At 64.0% G+C, this 20,220-nt stretch overlaps 1 protein-coding gene and 1 long non-coding RNA gene across 5 annotated transcripts; both read right to left on the minus strand.

Moving 5' to 3' along the window:
• Nucleotides 1-4,609: 4,609 nt before the first annotated feature.
• On the minus strand, nt 4,610-6,245 carry LOC135321881 (uncharacterized). Of its 2 annotated transcripts, none has more exons than XR_010382071.1 (3): nt 6,096-6,245; nt 4,974-5,525; nt 4,610-4,782 (listed from the first exon to the last, which is right to left on the minus strand). It is a non-coding gene; the product is annotated as an uncharacterized LOC135321881 (long non-coding RNA). The 2 variants fall into 2 exon arrangements; XR_010382070.1 differs by having other exon boundaries at nt 6,082-6,245.
• Nucleotides 6,246-7,567: 1,322 nt separating this feature from the next.
• On the minus strand, nt 7,568-19,475 carry ADAM8 (ADAM metallopeptidase domain 8). 3 transcript variants are annotated; one of them, XM_031462076.2, is made up of 24 exons: nt 19,192-19,475; nt 18,252-18,355; nt 17,101-17,177; nt 16,851-16,929; nt 16,682-16,758; nt 16,228-16,411; nt 15,940-16,002; nt 15,797-15,865; nt 15,297-15,466; nt 15,122-15,203; nt 14,663-14,811; nt 14,401-14,578; nt 14,075-14,164; nt 13,788-13,977; nt 13,612-13,693; nt 13,152-13,314; nt 12,684-12,761; nt 12,008-12,092; nt 11,248-11,362; nt 10,521-10,707; nt 10,051-10,116; nt 9,819-9,869; nt 8,463-8,540; nt 7,568-8,154 (listed from the first exon to the last, which is right to left on the minus strand). In XM_031462076.2, exons 1-24 carry the CDS (start codon nt 19,235-19,237, stop codon nt 8,104-8,106), a joined length of 2,514 nt encoding a protein of 837 aa, XP_031317936.2. In that variant the 5' UTR covers nt 19,238-19,475; the 3' UTR covers nt 7,568-8,103. The 3 variants fall into 3 exon arrangements, 2 of the variants coding, with proteins under 2 accessions (XP_031317936.2, XP_031317937.2); XM_031462077.2 differs by lacking the exon at nt 10,051-10,116; XR_004139901.2 differs by lacking the exons at nt 7,568-8,154; nt 8,463-8,540; nt 9,819-9,869 and adding an exon at nt 10,330-10,416.
• Nucleotides 19,476-20,220: the final 745 nt, after the last annotated feature.

Below are 20,220 nucleotides of genomic sequence, written 5' to 3' on the forward strand. Positions count from 1 at the left end.
TGCGTGAAGCCAAGGACCCACACTTGGTGGGGCACGTCCCAGGGACCCAGCCCAGCCCTGAGACACAGCCCTCCTCTGGCCCCACGTGTTTTTCCTGCATCAGGGCTTCTGCACTCAGACCCGCCTGGAGCCCCTTGCTCTGCCTTCACCTCTGGACACAGGGACCCCTCTCGTGGCTGCTCATGTGGTTCAGCACTTCCCATGTCAGAGCCGGTGGCCTGGGGAGTCTGATGGGCTCCCAGGGGCTCTGAGCCTGGGTGTCCTCTGTGTCCGGCCACCTTAGGAAAAGGCAGACACTGAAGCAGAGCACCCGGTTCTGGGGCATGGGACGCGCTGGCCTGGCCCCTCATCTGTCCCCCCTGAGCCTCCAGGCCTGGTCTCCCCCTCAATAGAGTCATGGCCACGTCAGCATGGCTTCTCAGAACTGCAGCTGACGGAATGTCTCCTAATGTCCTTGTCCTGGCAGGGTTGGAGACCCAGGCCCGAGCTCACTGCCCAGGGGTGCAGGGGAGCCACGTGCCTTCACCCTCAATAGTGGGGCCCTCATGTGGCTGGGGCCTGTTGGGCCCTTTAGTCCAGCCAAGAAGCCTGCAGGCAGTGAGCACCCCCAGGGCCTGGAGCACAGGGTCCGAGGCCCCAGTGAGTCTGTCCCCAGGGGAGCAGCCTGTGGCCTGCACTGTGCGGGGGTCCTCCCTCCTTAGAGAAGGATCCAGAAGCCTTTTGGGTTTGAGGTAGTGCTGGCCTGATCAAGAGGTCAGGAAAACCTGGGCGGGGTGGGGACCCCCATGGCTGCACCCCCACGGTCCACTTGTCATGTTTGTACAGGCGACAAGGGCACCCCAGCTCTGCAGCCCGGGGCACACACTGCCCCCAGCACCCCCACAGCCTCCACTGACACCCCAAGATGCCACACCCGGAGAGGGAGGGCCTGAGCAGGCTCAGGTGGCCTGCTCTCCCTGGGAGGCTCCAGTGTGCGCCCCCTCCCCACAGGCCTGGAGTCCCACAGGGGGCGCCCTGGACAGCACCTGGGCTTGGCTGTCAGCCCCCAGCCCCACGGAGGGGATGTAGCCTGCGTGTGGGATGTCATGGGCTTCCAGGGTCACTGGCAGAGGGAGCCCCCAAGGAACCCTCCTTGAGGTCCAGCCTTGGGTCCCTGCTGGCCAAGGGCAAGCCTGGGCATGGGGGGGGAGAAGCCTCCTCCCCCCACGGATCCCAGGGTCCAACACCGTCCAGAGGGGCACGGCCGGCCACCAGTCCTGCTTCCTGCTTCTCCCCAGGGTCCCAGGCCTGAGTCAGCTCTGCCCACAGCCCAGCAGGATTCAAAACCCACCAGACCCGCCGTGCAGGGTGGGGGCCGCATCTAGGGCCACTGACTCAGGCCCTCCGGAGAGCCGGCCCGATGTGCCCGCGCATCCCTGCCCCTGCTGGTGGCACAGAGCTTCCAGCTGGGGAGGGGTGGGGTGGGGTGGGGGTTGGTCACAGCCCCTCCTGAGGTCTCCCTGCCTTGGGGCCCTGGCCCCAGGTCAGCCCCCTGCCCCCAGCCCCCGGCTGAAGCCCCTCGAAGCTGGAGTAGGGCCAAGGGCTCGTCCGCAGGCCAGCGAGCAGGGGTCTGCATCTGGGGTGTGTTCAGGTGCGGTGCCCATTACCTGGGAGTGGCCCCTGCCTCCAGGCACCTGAGGCTCAGCACGTGTTCCCGTGTCCCTGTAGGGAGCAGGTCCCTACCAGGGCGGCACCTGCCCCTGGCTGCATTTCCCAAGCTCTATTCTGTCTCCACTCCAATGCCCAGCCTCTGGGGCCAGACCCACGGCCACCTCCACTGGTAAGCACGCACGCGGGCATGCCACGCACACAGGCAGGCATGCACACACTCACGTGTGCACACACGCACAGCAACCTCCTTCTTCAACAAAGGACCAAGCAGCCTCACACGTGTGCGTGTCTGGCCCTGGAGCGCCAGTGCTGCACCTCCGAGGTAGAGGGAGGCCACAAGAGCCCCACCACACCCTGGTGGCTCAGGCAGCTCTGCTGGGCAGGGCCAGGTCTGGGGTCTGAAGCTGCCAGGCCTGTCCTGGCTCGGGCTCTGGGCCAGGCCCTTCCCCAGCTACGGGACACCATGAGCTCTGGGCTGTGGGAGCCCACCTCTGGGTGGGTCTTCCCATGCCTGACACCAGGAGCCAGCTGGGGCTGCTTGTAGCCCAGATTCCCACAACTAGCAGAGTCTGGACGCCCCTCCCCGACACCCCCACCGCGGGTCCTGCGGCTCCTGGCTCCAGGGGCTGGTACATACCCGCCTCCCATCCCTGGGGATGGCGCTGCCCTCCAGGAGGCCATGCACAGGGACCTCAGAGACAGCCCCTTCCAGGCCCACGGAAGGCAGCTGAGGGCTCTCCTGGGACCCGCTCCCCTCCTGGACGCCACCCCTTCCCCCTCGGCGCTTGGAGCCTTCTTGATCAATGAGTTGAAACGTGTCTCCTGACCAGGGGAGCAGATCCTCTGCCTCGGTCATGCTTCTAAGGCACCTCAATCCCAATTCTCTCTAAAAGGGCTTGGACCCCGCCCTGAGTCTTACAGCCCCGACCTGTGCTGTGGGGGTGCAGGGGCAGGAGCCCCGACCGCGTGTCTGACTCAGGGAGGACGTGGGCTGACTCAGCTGCAGGCAGCTCTGAAACCCTGACGCTGCTTCCTGAAAGCCTGCAGGGAGTCCGGGAACACAGGGCTGGGTGGTGAGTCAGGGGGAGGGGGCGGTAGGACCAAGGCTCTGGAGGACCCCAGCCTCCCACTCTGGATGCAGGAGCAGGGAGGCCGGATGTCAGGACACAGGAGCCAGCAGGACACGCCCCCGGCCCTGCCCAGCCCACCTCAGCACCTGGGGCATCCTGGCCACACCCACACCATGTGTGGGGCTCCCTTCTAGGAGGAAAAAGTGAGAAGAGTGAGGGTCAGGTGGGACGGACAGGGCCTGTCAGCCCAAGACGTGCCATAGCCACCGGGCCCTCCTGAGCTGCCTCCCTCGAGGACGGCCGCGCACCGACCTTCCCTTACCGGAGGCACAGACCCAGCCACACTCCAGCAGGTGAGAAAAGAAAACAGATTCGAAAAAGCTCCTCCTCTCCCAAACGCCGTGTCCAAAGTGAAGTCAACTGTGTGGTGGCCGCACTCCACCTGAGGACACAGCTCCCGCCGGCCGAGGCAGGGGTCAGCGTCTCAGCAGATGACCCCTCCGTGAACCCTGGGTGGCGGGGATCTGCTCAACCCAGCGAGCCACCACCTCACAGGGCCGTCCACACCACCCTTGGCCAGGCCGCACCCGTCCCCAGTGCCCTCTCCCGGCGACAAGCTGAAGAGGGCAGGGGTGCCCCGAGGTGGCTCGCTGGGCAGGCGCTGGCCACTGTGATGGACTTTCCGTTGACACAGATGGCCTTGGCCCCTGCACACCTAGGCCCCCGGGGAGTCTGTTTCACCTCACGCCATCTTACTTCAGTGACAGTCCTGGAAACGGCACTCAGCTGTGTCACCATTTTAAACAGCAGATGAGCTGTTTTCCTCTCCGAGTTTCATAAAATAAAACACAGATGACCCCTGAACAACGAGGGGCGGGCGATGGGGAGGTCAGAGGCACCGACCCCACAACAGGCCGAAAGCCCGCCTGTAACTTCAGAGCCGGCCCTCGGCATCTGCAGATGGCGCAGTGCTGCGCGTGGTTACTGGAGGACCCCACGTGTCAGTGGACCCGCCCAGCCCAACCCTGCTGCTCAGGTCACTGCGGCCAAGACTCCCTCTATCAGCACAGGGGCCAGAGCTTCGGCCGTGGGTGTGAGGGGCTGCCGGGACCCTGCTGAGGCAGCAACTCGCTGCCCGTCAGCGCTTCCTCCCCGCCGTCCCTCGGCAGATGCAAACCACACCATGACACCACTTTCCTGCTTCCGCAGGAAAGCAGCGCAAGATCCGCGCACCCTCAGGAACCTCGCTGTCACCACAACTCCTGGCGGCCCTTTGACCCCAAGGCCAGACTGGGGTGGCCTGCACCCCTGCCCCCACCCCCACTGTCCTCAGCACAGCCGGTGCTCCCGTGGGGGCTGGGAGAGCACACGGTGGTCACTGAAAGGCACTGAAGGGAACTGAGCACACCCTGAACCCAAGAATGCTGGAGACCCCCGAGAAGGAGCAGAGGACCAGGCATGCACCCCCAGAACCAGGCGTGCACCTTGGGGAGGGGCCTTCTGCTCCCTGACCTGGCCCCACGGCCCCTGGGCCTGGTGTCCAGCACATCTAGGTGCGAGTCTGCAGCCCCTGGAATGGGGCCCCAGGGCCTGGTAACTGGTGAGGTTGGATGGTTTGTAAGGGTTGGGGTCCACTATACTCGTTTCTGCTTCTAGGTACCCCACAGTTAAATTACTTTCCAAACAATACAACTAGATGTGGGCTCTCCCTGGTCAGGGGCGCCGCCTGCCACACCCACTGCCTCGCTGCGCATGGGTCCGAGCTGCCTGGGGGCCCAGGGCTGTACCTTGACCATCTCCTGCGGAACAGCCAGTGCCTGCTCCTTTTCCTCCAGGAGCTGCTGCAGCTGAGGGTCCAGGTGCTGCCAGGGCTCACCAGCTGGGCCCTGACTGAAAGGCAAACACTGGGCCCTCAGGCCAGCAGGCCAGCAGAGGCAGGGCTGGGATGGTAGGGTGTTTGAGATGGAGACCCACCCGCCGCACGCACAGTGGCCCATCTTCTCCGGAGCCCTCTGACTCCAAAGGGTCTCTGCCCTGGAGGGTGCTGAGGGGCTCAGCAGGCCTGCAAGACACATGGACACATCAGCTCAGAGCCTCTGGCTCCAGAAGGGCCTGGCCTGGCCACAGCACACAGTGGGGCCTGTGGACAGGGCTGCAGGCTCCCATTTGTCCAGGGGGGCAGTCAGGGCTCTCTCTGAGCGAGGCCCTGCCCTCATGGGAGGCCTGCCCTCCCTTCAGGGGTCGGGATACTACCAGTGTGTGCAGGGGTGGTGAGTCCCACCCTGGGCCCATCAGCATCAACGCTGGAGGGTCCTGGCTCCTGCGAAGGTTTCAAAAGTTGCACGGTAAGAGGCGGCCAAGGGGGGCTGACTCCCTGCTTGTAGCCAACATGCCTGCCCACGTCTCCCTAGGATGGACGAGGTTGGGGAGATGGTAAGCAGAGGATGCAGAGTGGGGAGCACTTCTGAAAAGGAGAGCAGATGGGTCGGGCTGGGAAGGGACCCAGAACTGGGCTCGCAGGGGCACAGCCAAGGATTTTGCTGCAGTCTGGGCCCCAGGGGCTTCTTCCTCACTCATTTCCTGGTTTTACTCTCTCATTGGCAGGTAACAAGACCACGTCCAAACGCAGCGGGTTCCAAGGCTTCCGACTGCTCTCTCAAGTCCAGCCACGTCCGTGTGGTTGGGGGTGGCCTCCACCTTCTCCCTCAGGGCACAAAGATGGGCTCGATGGCCCCAGGCGTGTTGGCCACCACCTTTCGGATATCTTCCTCAGAGACTCAGAAACGTAGCTTGTGGAAGACTTTCCTGCAGAGGAATCGGGGGTGCAGCCCTCAGAGCATCTGTGGGGAGATGCTGGCCTGGGGGCCTCTGTGCCCGTCCCCATCAAGGCCCAGTGGCCATCTTGTTCCTGGCCACCCCACCAGGGATCACAGAACACGGGCGCCCAGTACCCTCAGGCCAAGCGAGTCCTAGCCTGGGCCACCACCTCCCTGATGCGTGTCCCAGGGACTCTGGGTAGAAAACTTCTCTTCCTGCCTGAGTCAGGCTCCACTCTGTGAGGAAGTCCGGCTGATTCACCTCCAAAGTGCAGGGGTCTGACCTCAGCACGTCTGCCTGCAGCTGCCACCCTCCCGCCTCTGGGGGTCAGAGCAGCTGCCTCCCCTGCCTCCACCCCCTCCAATCTCCTCTTCCCTGGCAGCTCTCCGAAGCGAGTCCCAGCGGAACCTGCTGGGCCTGGACCCTGCCAAGCATGGTCCCCTCAGACACTGCCCTCTGAGGACCCTCAGTGGCTCTGAGCGCCCCTCCCTGCCCAGCCTCAGGGACTCAGGGTCTCCCTCCCCACCCTGTAGGTCACCCCCACCTCGCTGTGCTCACTGTCACTTCCTCACAGGTCCTGCCTCGTCGTCCTTCATGTTGCATCACAACTGACACTGGGTCCACCTCCTGGTGGATTTGTCTTCCCCCTAGACTCACAGCTCCATGAAGGCCAGGGCCCACTTACGGCCATGTCTGCTGTGCCTGCGTAGAGCCTGCCACCCAGAACTATGCATGAGTGCGTGGGTGGGAGCTGTGGTCAGCAGGGGCTGGACGCACAGTCAGAGGGCAGGACTGGTGCCCTGGTGAGCAGGTCTCAAGCTCCTGGTGGGGGGCCCCGGAGCCCCAGGTTGACGGTGAAGTTCCAGTGAACAGGAACTGGATTGAAGAGTCAGGGGAACCCACAGCAGAGGAGCAACCTGAGAACTTGTCCCAGAGGCTGGGAAGGGCTCGGGGGAGGCTGCCCCAGACCAGCCTTGACGGGAGGGCCCTCAACGCGAGGAGTGGGGGCCCCAGCGGAAAAGGCAGGGAGCACAAAGCCTGCACGGCTCCGAGGGCAGCCGTCCGCCGGGCCCAGCCCTGCCTGTTGAGGACGCTCCAGCTGCTGAGCTTCTGGTCTGCGCTGCAGCTGGGGAAGTAGCTGTGCGGGTCCACGAGCCGATCCGGGGTGGGGAGGGGTGGGGTGGGGGTGGGTGGCGGAAGAGCTTCACGATCCACGCCAGCATCGCTGGGGTGGGGCCGGCAGGGGCGCAAGTGAGCGGGGCCTGCGGAGCTAGGGCTCCTTGGCTTCCTCACAGGGGTGAATGAGCACCAGAGGAGTCCTGGCGGCGACTGCTGGGGTGTGGGTGTCCTGGGGAGAGGGCTGTGGGAGCTGCCGGGGCCCCCAGTCTGCAGGAGGCCGGAATCCCGTGACGAGTTTGAACGCACAACCGGCCCCTCGCCTTGGCCGCACTCCTCCTGGGGGGCCGTCAAGGCAGCACCCCACCTTTGCCCCACCTCATTTCCCCGTCCTGCCCGCCCTCCAGGGCGCCCCTCACGCCCCCGCTCTGGGGTCTTCTGAACTTTGCATGGAGCTCGGGGAGGGGAGAGCCTTCCCGGGGCACGGCCCTCGCCTGGGGCTCTCGCTGGCGGGAGGGATGGCGGCCGGGCTCTTCCCCTGAGCGGAGAGCGCCGGGGCCCGGCGGCGGCCCTGCCCCCGCGGCGTGCCCCCGGCCCCCGGCCCCCGGCCCGGCTGAAGTCCCGGGCCAGGTGGCGCTTGCGGCGGCTGAGCGGGAGCGCGTCCAGCCAGGCGGAGAGGCCGCAGAGGGCGCCGGGCGGCCACGGCGGCGGGACCACGGGGCCACGGGGCCCGGCCTGGCGGCGCCCGGCACGGCGGCCTGGCCGCTCGTCAGGCCGTTGCCGGGAGACGGGCCGGAAGGGCGGGGCCGTTGCCGGGAGACCGGGGGCGGGGCGCCGGCTGCCCTCCTCCGCGCCGGAGGGCCTGGCTGTTTACTTCTGGTGCGCGAGGGCTTACGATCAAGTTAAGAAGAAAAGCAGGGGAAAAGTTTGACTTTATTCATTTACAGTAGACGTTTTATTTTAATAAGCGTTAGACCCTTCAATCTTATAAATTCCACATTGTTTCGGCTTACTATTTTCCACTGACCTAGTAAAAATCTCCCCTCATTTAGAACTTGATCAAGAACTTAATCATAAAATACAAAAAAATTCAACGCTTTCAGCCCTGCTGAATGTGCACCTGAGGTTTCAAAGACCCAGACAAGACCCCAGTGGCTGTCTGGAGACACGTGGGTGAGGAGGGACTGGACTGGCCCCAGGAAAGAGCATAGATGACCCATTCCCGAGGCCAGGGGGAGAGGCCCTTGGCTGTGACCCTGGGATGCCGAAGAGTGACCGTGGCCACGAGGAGATGGCGCTTCTCTTAGGACTTCTCACAGTGGACGCAGGAGCACAGAGGGCCTGGGGCCAGGGGGCTGCATCTGCCGTGCGGGTGGCAAGGTCCCGTGAACCACAGGCAACGTCCAGACTGGTGCACAGATGCCCCCAGGTGCTTTGAGCTCGGGCCCCATCACCTCCTCTGGATGAGAGGTTTCAGAGCAACCTTTGGGCCAACAGCTCCCTTGGAGGAGGAAAAAAGAACTGATTTTAAAAACCACTTGCTACAAAGAGCCCAACTGAATCGAATTTCCTTTCACTTTTTAAAAAATTCAGATCCTCAGTTCATCCCACAATATGTGCACTCAGTGAGAGCTGTGATAGCTGTGATATTAGCAGCTGACACTTTATAAAGGGTGGACCCCCCCCCCACTCCAGTGGAGCAAAAAGGCAAGTTCACAGCCAGTAGGACCAGCATCACTGACAGAATGCAGCAGAGTTAACCCTCTTGGGCAGCGCAGGTGGACACTGCCCTGTGTGTAAGGGGCTCACCTGACTGGGTCCAAGCTTGGCCTCTCCTGCCCCAGGCTTGACGGGTGGCAATGGGGGCGTGCAAGTTGGCTTGATGACCTGGGAGGAGGTAGACACAGCTGATGGCTGGACATGCCAGGGCACCATCTTCCCAGCACCTTCTAGAAAGTTCCCTGGGTTGGTTCCCTGCTCTGCTCCGGACTGGCCTTCAGGTTTCTCTTTGCTAAGCTCGCTAAAGAAAAGCTCCCCCAACACCCTCCCCACCCATGGCTGTCCCCATCCCAGAACGAAACCCAAATGTGGCAGGGCTCCCATTCCCGGGCCCATCAGCCCATCACCAGCTGGCCCTCTTCCCTCATCTCGCCTCAAAACCCCTATCCACCCCACACAGTAAAGCTCTTAAGTTGCCAGAATGTGAGTCTTTGGAGTTCAAATTCGCATTTGTTTGCACTTCTGCTTTTCCAGAGCCACCTAGGCTCTGGGCTCCAGGGTGCAGGAGGAAGACCTCAAGCTGGAGCCCAGCTCAGCCCAGGCCTACAGGAACCGGAATGGGAATGGAGGGAGGCGCACATACTCATAATGGCCTGCTGAGCAGCTGGGGGAAGTCCTGTGCACGCCCTCCTCCAGCACAATCCTGGCGCACGGCTGCCACCACTCTCGGCCAGAAATCTCTACCCACTCCCCTTCCCTGTTTGGCCTGTCAAGACCCCTTCTAAGACTTTTCTTAAAGACTATTTTTGTAACTTTAATGTAAGTCTAAAATTACTTCAAAGTAAAAAGTTAAAAAGGAAAGAGAAGTAGAGAATTTCTGTTAAGCAAACACCATAGTGTAGTCTTTTAATGGGGCAGGACCCCGCCGGAGGCTTTGTGGGTCAGTCTAAGGAGTGACAGGCCGGGCGTCTCTCTAAGTATGTCCAAGACACTAACCACAAAGGGAAGACGGGCCTTACAGAGATTTGATTCCCCACAGACACCACTGCAACCAAGCAGTGACTTAACACCCCTGTGACGACAGGCTGACATGGGGCCCCACAGAGCGCCAGGTGGGCAGAGCCCTGTCCCAGGAGGGGGGCACCTACCTGTTCCTCTGGGGGGCCTTCCTGCCCTCACAGTCTGCCCCCCTTGCCTGCCAGGAGGTGAGTGTGTCTGTCCAGAGGCACCCGAGGGGCTCCCAGCCATGGAGGGGACCCTCCAGGGCCAGACTTTGTGAGAGTGCAAGGCGCATCCCCGGCGAGCCCAGTGGTGGAGGGCTGGCGGGGGGCACCAGTGATGCGTATTTGGGAGAGAGCTTCCCCGAACCCCTGAAGCCTCAAACCAGAGGAAGCCTGATGATGGAGCCCCCATAAGCCCCTCGTCCCAAAGGCCGAGTCCCCTTACCTGTTTGGGCTTCAGCGCTGGCAGGGGCTTGGCGGGAGGAGCAGGTCTGGGCTGGTGGGAGAGCAGAGCAGTCAGGACCCCCTGGTCCCCTAGGTCCAGTTCATGTCCTCACTGGGCCACAGGGCAGGTGGTCAGCCCCCTGAGGGTGCAGCTGCCACTACCCTGGGGTCCCTGGCCAAATCCAGCCCCAGACCCTCCACCTCCACAGCTTAGCTGCACCCATATGGCTCACCTGGTCTGGGGCCTGCTGGGTGTACACAGGGACTGGGCAGAGTGGGCTGGACATGGCAGCTGGGGGCTGCAGGGAATGGGCATGAGTAGGGGTCTCACAGGGCGGCCACCAGCAGGAACCCCTGGCTTCAGAGCTGCCCTTCACCCAGCTGAGGACCCCCCCGAGGGAGAATAAAGCCCCATGTGCGCGTGGGGCCATGTCCTCCATCAGTCTGCTGCGGGCCTGCCCCCCAGACCTGTGGATGCACGGAGGAACTGGGCAGCAGTGAGGGTGACGGACCTCGCAAAGGCCTTGGGCCTCAGATTCAATCCTGCCACCAGCTTACGTGGGTCCTCAGATCGCTCATCCTGAAGCCTTGTTTCTCCTCTAAATAGGTGACAGTGGTGGCCACTCTAAGCCCCTGGGGACCGTACCCTGGCATGAGATTTGGGGGAGGCCTGGGGAGCCCGCTGGGGATGGCAGATGCTTACAGCAGGGGGAGGCCGTTTAGGGGTCACCACAGAAGCCGTGGGCCTGGGGGGTTGGCAGGGATGGGATGTGAGGATCGGCTCTGGGGGCCCCTTGGGGGGAGCCGTAACCCTGCCCTTCACTGGTGAGCTGTTCCTCTCGTGGAAGAGAGGGTTGGAGAGCCCCATGGCCGTCTTGGGCGCCACATTCCTGGTGAGAAATAAGATGAGTCAGTGCGTCCTGGCCTCAAGATTCAGTCCAGGACTTGGGGCTCCTCATGTAGGGTCCCCAGGCCTGGTCAGGGTCCTTTTCAGCTGTAGCTGCCCCTATGTGGTGCGCTGGTCACAGCCACTCGAGGAGGGGGAGGTAGCCTCATGTGTCCTGGGCCCCATCGGTTCTAGGGTCCAGTTGAGCTGGGCGGGAGGTGCTTGGAGGCCACTGGGCAAGGGTGCCCTGCTGTGGCTGGCCTGGGGCTCGAGGTCCCCACAGAGCGGGTGTCAGGGACCCCCAGTGCAGGGCAGGCTCAGAGTGCCGTGTCCAGGGAGGGCGGGTGGCCGGTGCCAACTGGGGTCAAGTGTGTGAGGGAGGAAGGGGCCTCTCTGAGCTTGCACATCACCAACCTGTCACCACTGCTTGCCACCTATTCAGCAAGAGGCAGGGGTCCCTCGTGAGAGGTTCCCTTCACCAACAGTGCGAACAGGGGGCACGCTCTGCACACATGGGTGCCTTGCAACCCCAGAAAGCCCTCACCTCTTCCGGACTGGGCTCCAGCCCTTGCGATAGATGACCACTCCTGCCACGGTGAGTGCCAGAGCCACCAGGAGCACCACAGGCACCAGCACGCCCATCTGGAAGCTGCTGGATGCTGTGGGGGCATAGGAGGCTGGGTGTCACCAGGGCCGGACCTGGCTCGGGGCAGCAGGGGCCCCGGGGGGTGCCTTCCTCACGCCCCTCCTTGGCCATGCCGACAACCCGGAGTCCTGGGTCCTCCCCTAAATCCCAGGGCCATCTAAGGACCCTCGGCCTTGAGACCCAGTACATTGCACTGGTGCTCTGGGCTCTCCGATGACCGGTCGGAGGGCTTGGCAGTGGATGGCCCCAGGCCCACAGTGATGTGGGCAGAGCCCAACCAGGCCTAGAGGCCGTGGTGCTATGGATGGCCACATGTCCAGTGGCCACTGTGGAGGAAGATACTTCAGAGGGTGGGAGGCCCTGAGGTCCCCGGGCCCAGGCTGGGGCCGACAGTCCGGCCAGGAGCTGGCGCTATCCTGTGCTGCTCCTGCTCCGATCCACCCAGGCCGGCCCCTTGTCTCGTGTAGGGCTGAGGTGGGGGCACAGGCTCCTGGGCCCTGCCCTGGACCCCAGGGGTCAGAATGCCTGGGGCTGCAAAGCCACGTCTTCAATATGCTGCTCACAGTTTAGGGGCACCTGGCTTGCTTCTCAGCCCTGCCCCGGTGGTCTGAGAAAAGACAGAACCCTGGCCAGACCCTGGAGGTGGTGCGGGCCCTACCTGTGCGCACATCGGACAGCAGCTCTGCGCAGTAGGGTGGGGCCCAGCCTGGGTGGCAGTGGCACTGGTCCTTGTGATTGCACACCTGGGGGACAACCAGACATCAGGGCCTCCAGACCCCCGCCACTGCACCGCCTGGTGCCCACCCAGGTGCCATCTACGCCCGAGTCAGCAGGCCCGGCCTCAGCCTGCAAGGGGCTCTGCCCCGGCCCCCGCTGATGGAGGACAGGCTGGGCGTCCAGGGCTGCCACCATCAACCCACAGCAGCGCCTCCCCCGGGCGATGGAGGAGGGCTCCGAACGACACAGCTTTCTGAGCAAAGCAAGATGCCGCAGGGCAGGCAGGGCAGCTTCGTGGTGGGCCGTCCTCCCCGAGACGGGGGCACAGAGGGCCCTGCCCTGGGGCTCTGACCTCCCCTACATCACAGTACATGTTATTAGGAGCTCAGAACAGAACACTTCCAATCTGACCATTCTGGCCTGTGTGTCTTCCAGCACTGTGAGCACCCTGAGATGCCCAGATCCACACCAGTTCCAGGCCTGAGAGGCCCCCGTGGGCTCCTGGCACAGTCCCCAGGCGCGGGCCTCTGTCCTGTTTGCCTGGGCTGCCCCGAGCACAGCCTACACATCTTTGAGCCCAAAGGGTTGGTGGCAGGCCGTCCCCTGGGCCCACGTACCCCGTGGTTGCTGCACCGGGCAGAGCAGTTTCTGGATCTGTAAACGTGAAAGTCCCGGCAGAGTCCTTTCCAGCAAACCTGGGGGGCAGTGGGGAACCCTTAGGTAGCCAGTCTAGAACCTGCTTGGAAAACTGCCCCCCCATCAGTTGAAACCCACCTGAAACCTGCAGCTGTGCTTCAGACAGGGAGGGGTGTGCCATGGCCCCACACCCAGGACAGCCCCATCTGCAGCCCAGCCTAGGCCCCCAAGGCCACAGAGGAGTGCCCCACCCGTCCCCGGGGAACTTGCAGAACAGACAGCCTTCAAACCCCTCAGCTGAGAAGGGGCTAGTCCCCCAACGCTGAGAGCCTCCCGAGTTTCTACCCAGAACAGAGGCTGCTGCACAGCTCTCCTCCCGCCAGGCTTTGGGCCCCTCGAGCTAATCCTGGGGACCCGGCAGTCTGACTGCAGGCTGCATCCAGCCCTACCTTCTCCTCCCCGCACCTGGCGCCTTCAGGCACCAGCTCGTAGGCAGTGCTGTCGTCCTGGTGCAGAGCCTGGCAGGCGCCCATGCGGGAGTAGATGGTGCAGGAACCTCGCTCCAGGGGCTTCTGCCCGCCCTCGCAGAGCAGAGTGCCACACATGTTGACCCTGAGGGCAGAGGGATGTGCCAGGAGCCAGTTCCACAGCGTCTCCTGCTGAAGGGACTAGGAGCTGTAGGTAAGGCCTAGGACCCTCGGATGGGCTTTGGGGTCCACTCACAGGTGTTCACACCCCCAGCCACAGTGACCCACCCTCCCACAAGGGCAGCACGCACGGGGGTCCTAGAAGGCAGGGCAGGCCCTGGGACAGTCCCCTGACTCAGCCTGCAGACTCCTTGGTGGCCCCACCTACGGGGACATCCCACACCCTGGGCCCAGGGGAGCCAAGTCACAGATGGACTATTACCTGTCAGAGCCCAGGGGGATCCTGCTCCTGCAGCCTGGGGAGATGCTGTAGGTGTAGCACATCTCCGCGGCAACCTGAGTGCCTGTGGGGCCAGGAGCAGTGAGTCCTCCAGCTCAGGACTGGCAGCCACCTGGCAGGCCTGCAGGTCCCACACCCAGGGCTCCTGCCCACCTCACCTGGCCCCCACAGGTCCCGGCACCTCTGGGCCAGTGTGGGGCAGTTCCCGTTGTAGCAGTAGCCCCCAGGGCAGGGCGTGCCATTCTCCTGGAAGGCGTCCTCCGGACAGGCTGGCTGCTGGCCGTCACAGTACTCCCCGAGGTCACATAAGTCCTTCTCAGGGCGGCAGGGCTCTCCAGCTGGCTTCACCTGGTCCAGCAGAGCAAAGCTCACCATGGGAACAGGGGACCCCAGCACCCATGCCTGCCCTGCGCCGTGTCACCAGCGCCCCCGGGCCCGTGCTCACCCTGCACTCGTGGCAGCAGGCGCCGTGGGCACACTCGGCCCCCTCGGCCAGCAGGCAGGTGGTGGCGTTGCAGCAGTGGTTCTGGCAGTCCTAGAGGCAGGCGCAGGGGCAGCGGTCTGAGCCGACCCAGGGCCCCTCCCCTGGGAGGTCCGCTCACTCCCACCCGTGACCCCTGCCAGTCCGGTCAGTGCCAGGGAGCAGCAGGTGCGGCTGTGGGCATGCAGGGCACCCGGGAGGTGAGGAGTGGACGCCCTGACTGGGGGACGGGGACCCCGCACCCCTATGCTGGTGGAGAGCAGAGGGCGGCGGGGTGCTTGGCCCTGTACCTGGGGCGAGCCACAGTCGCACTGTTCTCCGTGCTCCACAAACCGGTTCCCACACACAGGGCCGCCCACCAGCCGGCTGAGGTCCGGGGGGTTCACCAGGCAGGCCGTCCTGGGCTTCTCCACGAACGTCTCCAGGTCGGTCTGGCTGCACTGGCTGAACTTTCTGGGGAATTTGGAGCTAAGGGGAGGGCATCCCTGTCATGGGGGTGGGCAGGCCGCCAGCCCCCAGGGTGCCCCCAGGCTGGATGGGGCCGGGCCTCACCCGATGCTGGCCGCCATGATGCAGCCGCCGTCGGACCGTGGCACGGGGCAGTAGCAGCCCTGCACATTCTCATCGTGGTCCATGCCCAGGTTGTGGCCCATCTCGTGGGCCATGGTGCTCGCCACGCCAATGGGGTTCGGGCTGTGGTCCTGCAGGCAGGGCCGTGCTGGCTGGGGCCGCTCACATGGCCCGTCCACCCTCCCGCCCTGGCTGCCCCAAGCAGGCTGAGGGCCTTGGTGGCACTTCCTGCCAACATCACTTCTTAAAATGTAAAAGCATCAATGCCTCTTCCAAAAGAGAAAGCTGCTCCGGTGTCCAGGGAACAGCGTGGGGACGAGCAGGTGGACCTGAGTCCCGAGGTCCCCCTCATACATCCCAGCTCAAGCTCTTGAGCCCTGCTCCCCACCCAGCGGCCAGCTCCAGCCTTTTTCCAGCAAAACCTAGGCCGGATCTCCACACCTGGTTCACAGCCCCAGAGTCCTGGAAGCACATGGCGGACACCTTGGCCAGTCCCACGGTGGTCCCGGTGAAGTCAATCCCTCTGGAAACGAGAGCAGTGTCTGCATGTGGACACCCCGGGACCACCCTGGTGCTCCTCTCCCAGCCCCATGTGTGGCCCTCTGCCCCCGCTCACGTGATGAGCTGCGCGTTGTCATGGGGGCGGCGCCCTGCCAGTTCCCTAGCCCGCCAGGCCAGGAAGTTCTCCAGGGTGGTGTTGGCCTGGGAGCTGATGTGAATCTTGTCCCCACTGTTCCAGATCTCCAGGCCCACCAGCACCACACGGAAATTCAGTTCTTGATAAAGCTGGGAGGACAGGGGTCCCGAGGGTCAGGTTCAAGACGGTTAGGTCAGTGAGAGGGCCGGCGCCCCTCAGGCAGTGTCCATGCGATGGACTTGTCACCAGGACGGGGCCAAGTCCCAGCTCCCTCCTCCCCTGGCTCTACCTGCTGCCAGGCCCATCACAGCCAGCCCCTCCCCTCCTCTCCAGGTGCCGTCAAACCTCCACAATCAGGGTTTCTGTTGGGCTGGGGGCTGCCTGGTCTGGAATGGACCCGGACGTCCTGGAAGCCCCTGCTGGGAGGACCCCTGGCAGCCCCTAGAGGAGAACCCCACCCCGGCAGAAATGGCCCCTACCTTGTCCACGTGGTTCACCACCTCCAGCACCCGCCTGCGCACAGCTTCTCTGCTCCCCAGCTGCTGGAACTGGGGGACAGCAGACCCTCAGGTTGCAGCCTGTCAGCCGTCTGGGTCCTGCCCCCTGTGCCCACCCCACATACCTCTGTGCTGTCCGTGACCACATACAGCTCCACGTAGCGGGTCTCTCGGGATAGTGGCCAGTTCTGAGGGGCAGTGGCAGGAACTCGGTCAGCCACAGCCACATCCACAGCCCTGCTGTCCTTAGTCAGCCTTCACACACTGACCCCACACAGGGCTCGGGGAAGCCAGGACTGGGCCCACCCCAGTACAGGGCGGCAGGCAGCACCCCCACTTCGCTGAGCACACAGGAGTCTGGGGGCTGCAGGGGCCCAAGTGGATGGGGATGAAGTGGGTCAGGCCCCCCTCACCCGGGGCCTGAAGGCTGCCGAGATCCGCGGCCCCAAGGCGCTCTCCAGGCTGCTGTCGCTGACCCCACAGGTGCCAGCCTTCTGCCGCAGATGCCTTGCCTGGTACAGCGCGTGCTGCTCCTCCTCCCCGCCCACTTCCAGGGGCTCAATCAGGTGGAAGGCGGAGCCGGCCTGGAAGAAGCCCCTGGCAGAGGGAGCACGTGGCTTGGGGTTAGTCAGTCCCCTGCCTGCCCCTCCAGGGAGGCACAGGTGGCCCTGGCCAGCGACATGCAGCAAGACAGTGCATTCAGGGCCCTGCGGGAACCTATGACATCTGACTAGGGCCCCGACACCCCAGTGCAGCAGATGTCCCCAGGTCCACCCTCTCTTCTGGGCCTCGGTTCACCTCCCTGGAGACGGAGGAGTGCGTTGGGCCCTGACACTGACACGCCTGGCCCGGGGTTGCAGCACCTACCTGAGACCAGCACAGGTGCTGAGGCTGGCGGCGGAGTGCTGGTACCCCTCCACGTGGCCCTGGTAGAAGCAGTGATCCTGCAGGAGGAGGGCATGAGGACCCTGCTCTGGTGCCCCAACTCCCAGTACCCCCACTGCCAGCCTGGAGAGGGCCACCCTGGGGCCCATACCTGCCTCTGCAGCTGCTCGGTCACCTGGGAGCCATTGTCAGCCATGTAGGTCTCCGTGTAGCCTGAGCCCACCAGGTCCCTGGAAAAGAGCCCCTGTGGCACTCTGGGCCCCACTTGATTTCCCCTAGAAGCCACCTCTGGTGTGGAGAGGCTGGGACAGGCAGCAGGACGCCTGGGACACAGGAGCGCTGGGGGCAGGAGAGGGACCAGCCTGGGGACCGAGACCTGGGCAGGCTCAGACCCTGCTCACCTGTTCTTCCGAAGGTGCAGGGTGAAGTTGTGCCCTCGGGCCCCCAGGATATAGCTCACACTCTCTGGGTACAGGCCCTGAGCCAGGGGAAAAGGGAGGGGTCCAAGATGAAGGGACCTGCCCCAGCCACATTCACTTCAAAGCTGGGGGTGGCTGAGTCAGGCCAGTGGAAGGAGGTAGGGCCCAAGGCTGCACTGGAAGGGTCAGGGCAGCAGGGAGCTCCACCCAGAACCACACCGGGCGCCTCTGGGCTTACATCCCCCATATGTCCATGCAGGGAGAGTGACAACATCCCTTTTCCAGGAAGAAAGAGGTGGGAGACAGCTTCTGACAGACAACCCTAGAACCAAGGCACCAGAGGAGATGTGGGGCGGGGCCGTCCCTCCTATAGCAGGTGAGCTTCCGACCTTGGGCCCAATTTGAGGGGCGCCCCTGCCAGCTGCTGGCCCCTTGGGACACTGTGTGCTATCTCACAGGGTGGACTGAGGGCCCAGGTGGCAGGCAGCTCTTCTGCACCGAGGTCAGGATGGGGCTGTCCCCCGCCGCCACACGCACGCACACACACACACCACATACACACGGGCACACGCATACACATATACACACCACACACACCCACACACGCGCGTGCACGGACGGACGGACGGACATACACACACACACACACACTCACAGAGGCAGACCCATCCTCATGTGCACTTGACGCAGGAATGCCCCCAGGCAGCCCCGGGGAATCCCCGCTCCAGATGCCCGAGAAAGGTGTAATGCTACACACCCTGGGGAGCCACCCTCTCCCATCTAAGAGAAATCTGACTTATCGCTGGAGTGAAACTGAGGAGTGGCCCAACCAGCATGGTTCCTGAAAGGAAGACAGGGAGGCTGCAGTGGGTGCCACCCCAGGCAGGGTGTGCGTGAGGCTGAGGACAGAAGGTGAGGCCTGGGGGAAGGGGGTGGCTTGGACAGAGACCGCCCAAGTGGGCTGAGCCCTCTCCATGGTTTGCCCCAAATCCAGAAGTCCACCTGGCCCTCAGCACCAAAGGCCACCCTCCACATCGGGCTGGGCTATCATCTCACTCTCAGAGGGAAACTGGCTCAGAGGGATGGGGTGAGCGAGGTGGGGAACCCCAGGCCAGCTTCCTGTTGAGACTTACCAAGTGGGAGGGCAGGGCTCGGCGGGTGCGGGTTCCTGGCAGGCGCCGGGGACGCACCACCTCGTACTGCTCCACGTGGGGCAGAGCGGCCCTGGGGGCGACCACTGTGGGAGACCCCGTGTGAGCAGGTGCACGGGCACTCTCTGGCCCTGGGGCTCCCTCCCCACAAGGAATCGCCTGGAGACTCTGAGGTCTGAGGTCGGGCTCCCCAGCCCAAGTGGGGGCTCAGCATTAAAAAGACCATCGGACCCCCACCCTGGGTGAAGCCAGGCAGACTCGTGCCTGGCAGTGCCCAGGGATCCTGCCCAGCGCCAGCCCTTCCAGGGGCCCACCAGGCTGCCCCCCGGTGCTGAGGGTGGACCGGACATCTCCCTGCCCAGGAACTGAGGATGCGCACTGGCCCCGGAGGGAGCAGGTCTGCCCACCCAGCACCTGTGGTTTATACTTCTCAACTAACCACAGAACTGCCTTGAGCTGGGACCTGGCAGCCCCCACCCCTGCCTGCAGGCAGCTCACCTAGCCCAGACCTGGAAACTGTCCCACAGCCAACGACGGCCTCGTGGGGCAGGCCCAAGGAGGTAGGTCCCAATGGGTGCCCCCACACCTCGGCCCCAGGCCGTTGGTCCTCAGTCCTCTCTTCCCTGCCAAGCTGGGGGATCCCAGTGAGGGTGGGCTATCTCCCCAGGGCCCCAGGATGGAGGGGAAGCGGCAGGGTCCTCCACCCTGCTGTGTCCCTGCCCCAGCCCCCACCTCCAGTGCAGGAAGTGCCAGGTGCCGGTTCTCAACAGTTCCCTTTTGAAGGTTGTGTCCCCTGCCCAGGGCCTCTCTGCTGAGTGACCACCTCTGCTCCTCCTGATTCCCAGATATCAGCCCTGAGCCCCGTGGGGGACACAGAGGGCCAAGTGACCGAACCAGCCAGAGTGGGATGCGCATCACTCACCCTGCAGCCACAGCACACTGAGCAGCAGGAGCCCGAGGCCGTGCATGATGGGGGTGGTGGTGGGGGTAGTGCGAGCGGGTGCCCAGGGGTCCGGGTTGGAAGTTCGGGGCTCCGGGGACACCGTGCGTGGGGAGACACAGCTCCGTGTTCAGACTGAGTTTGGTCCTGCGCTCAGCTAGATTTATTCCCGCGCGCCCCGCCCAGGAACCAGACCCTGGCCCGCAGCCAATCAGCCCCTCAGAAGCCGGGAGGGGCGGGGCCTGGCCATGAGCAGGCGGGGCCCACACCCCTCCACAGGTCCTCTGGGGGCTCCTGGACAGTGTCAGGTATTCAGTGTCCAGCACACGGAAGCTTCATACATCTGCTCTGAATGAACGCAGGGGGAAGTGGACAGACTAACCCGGGGCACTCCTGTAACTCTGCATCCCCATGCAGGTGAGGAAACGGGCTGGGGTGCTGGCCCTGCTGGGGGAGGGGAGGAGCATAAGTGACAGGAAGATTGTCTGTGGGGGAGGAGCCTCTGTCAGGGAGCAAGGTTTGGGAGGTGCACCTTGACTTACGGGGAACAGAAAGCTCCAGCTGTCTGTGGCCAGCCCTATGGGGTGGGTGTCCCTCCAGGCCCTGGGTCCTGCCCGCAGGCTCCTGAGGCCTCACTGGGGAGACTGAGCAGGGGGAGCACACAGGTAGGGCTCCAGGCCAGGCGCTGGGCAGCTGCCTCACACAGGGAGCCCTGTGGAGAGGGCAAGCGTGGAGGCCGCGGGCCCAGTGGGCAGCTCTGGGTCCCTACGGGTCAAGGCCTGCAGCTCCTGGCACAGCAACTGGATGCAGCCTGCCCGCTGGTGCGTCCCCTCGTTCCTGCCAGCCCTGGGTGGATGGGGCTGCCCTACTCTGGCCAGGGACCTGGGACCCAGGCCTTCTGTGGCTAAGCCGGCCGGTGGCACCCAAACCTTATCCTGGACGTGTTCCCTGGGATGGACAGTGGAGCATGTCAAAGTGTCAGGTGAAATGGAGTGGCACCCACAGCTGGTA

This window comes from Camelus dromedarius, chromosome 8 (genome assembly GCF_036321535.1).
Source record: "Camelus dromedarius isolate mCamDro1 chromosome 8, mCamDro1.pat, whole genome shotgun sequence".
In the NCBI taxonomy this organism is placed as follows: Eukaryota; Metazoa; Chordata; class Mammalia; order Artiodactyla; family Camelidae; genus Camelus; species Camelus dromedarius.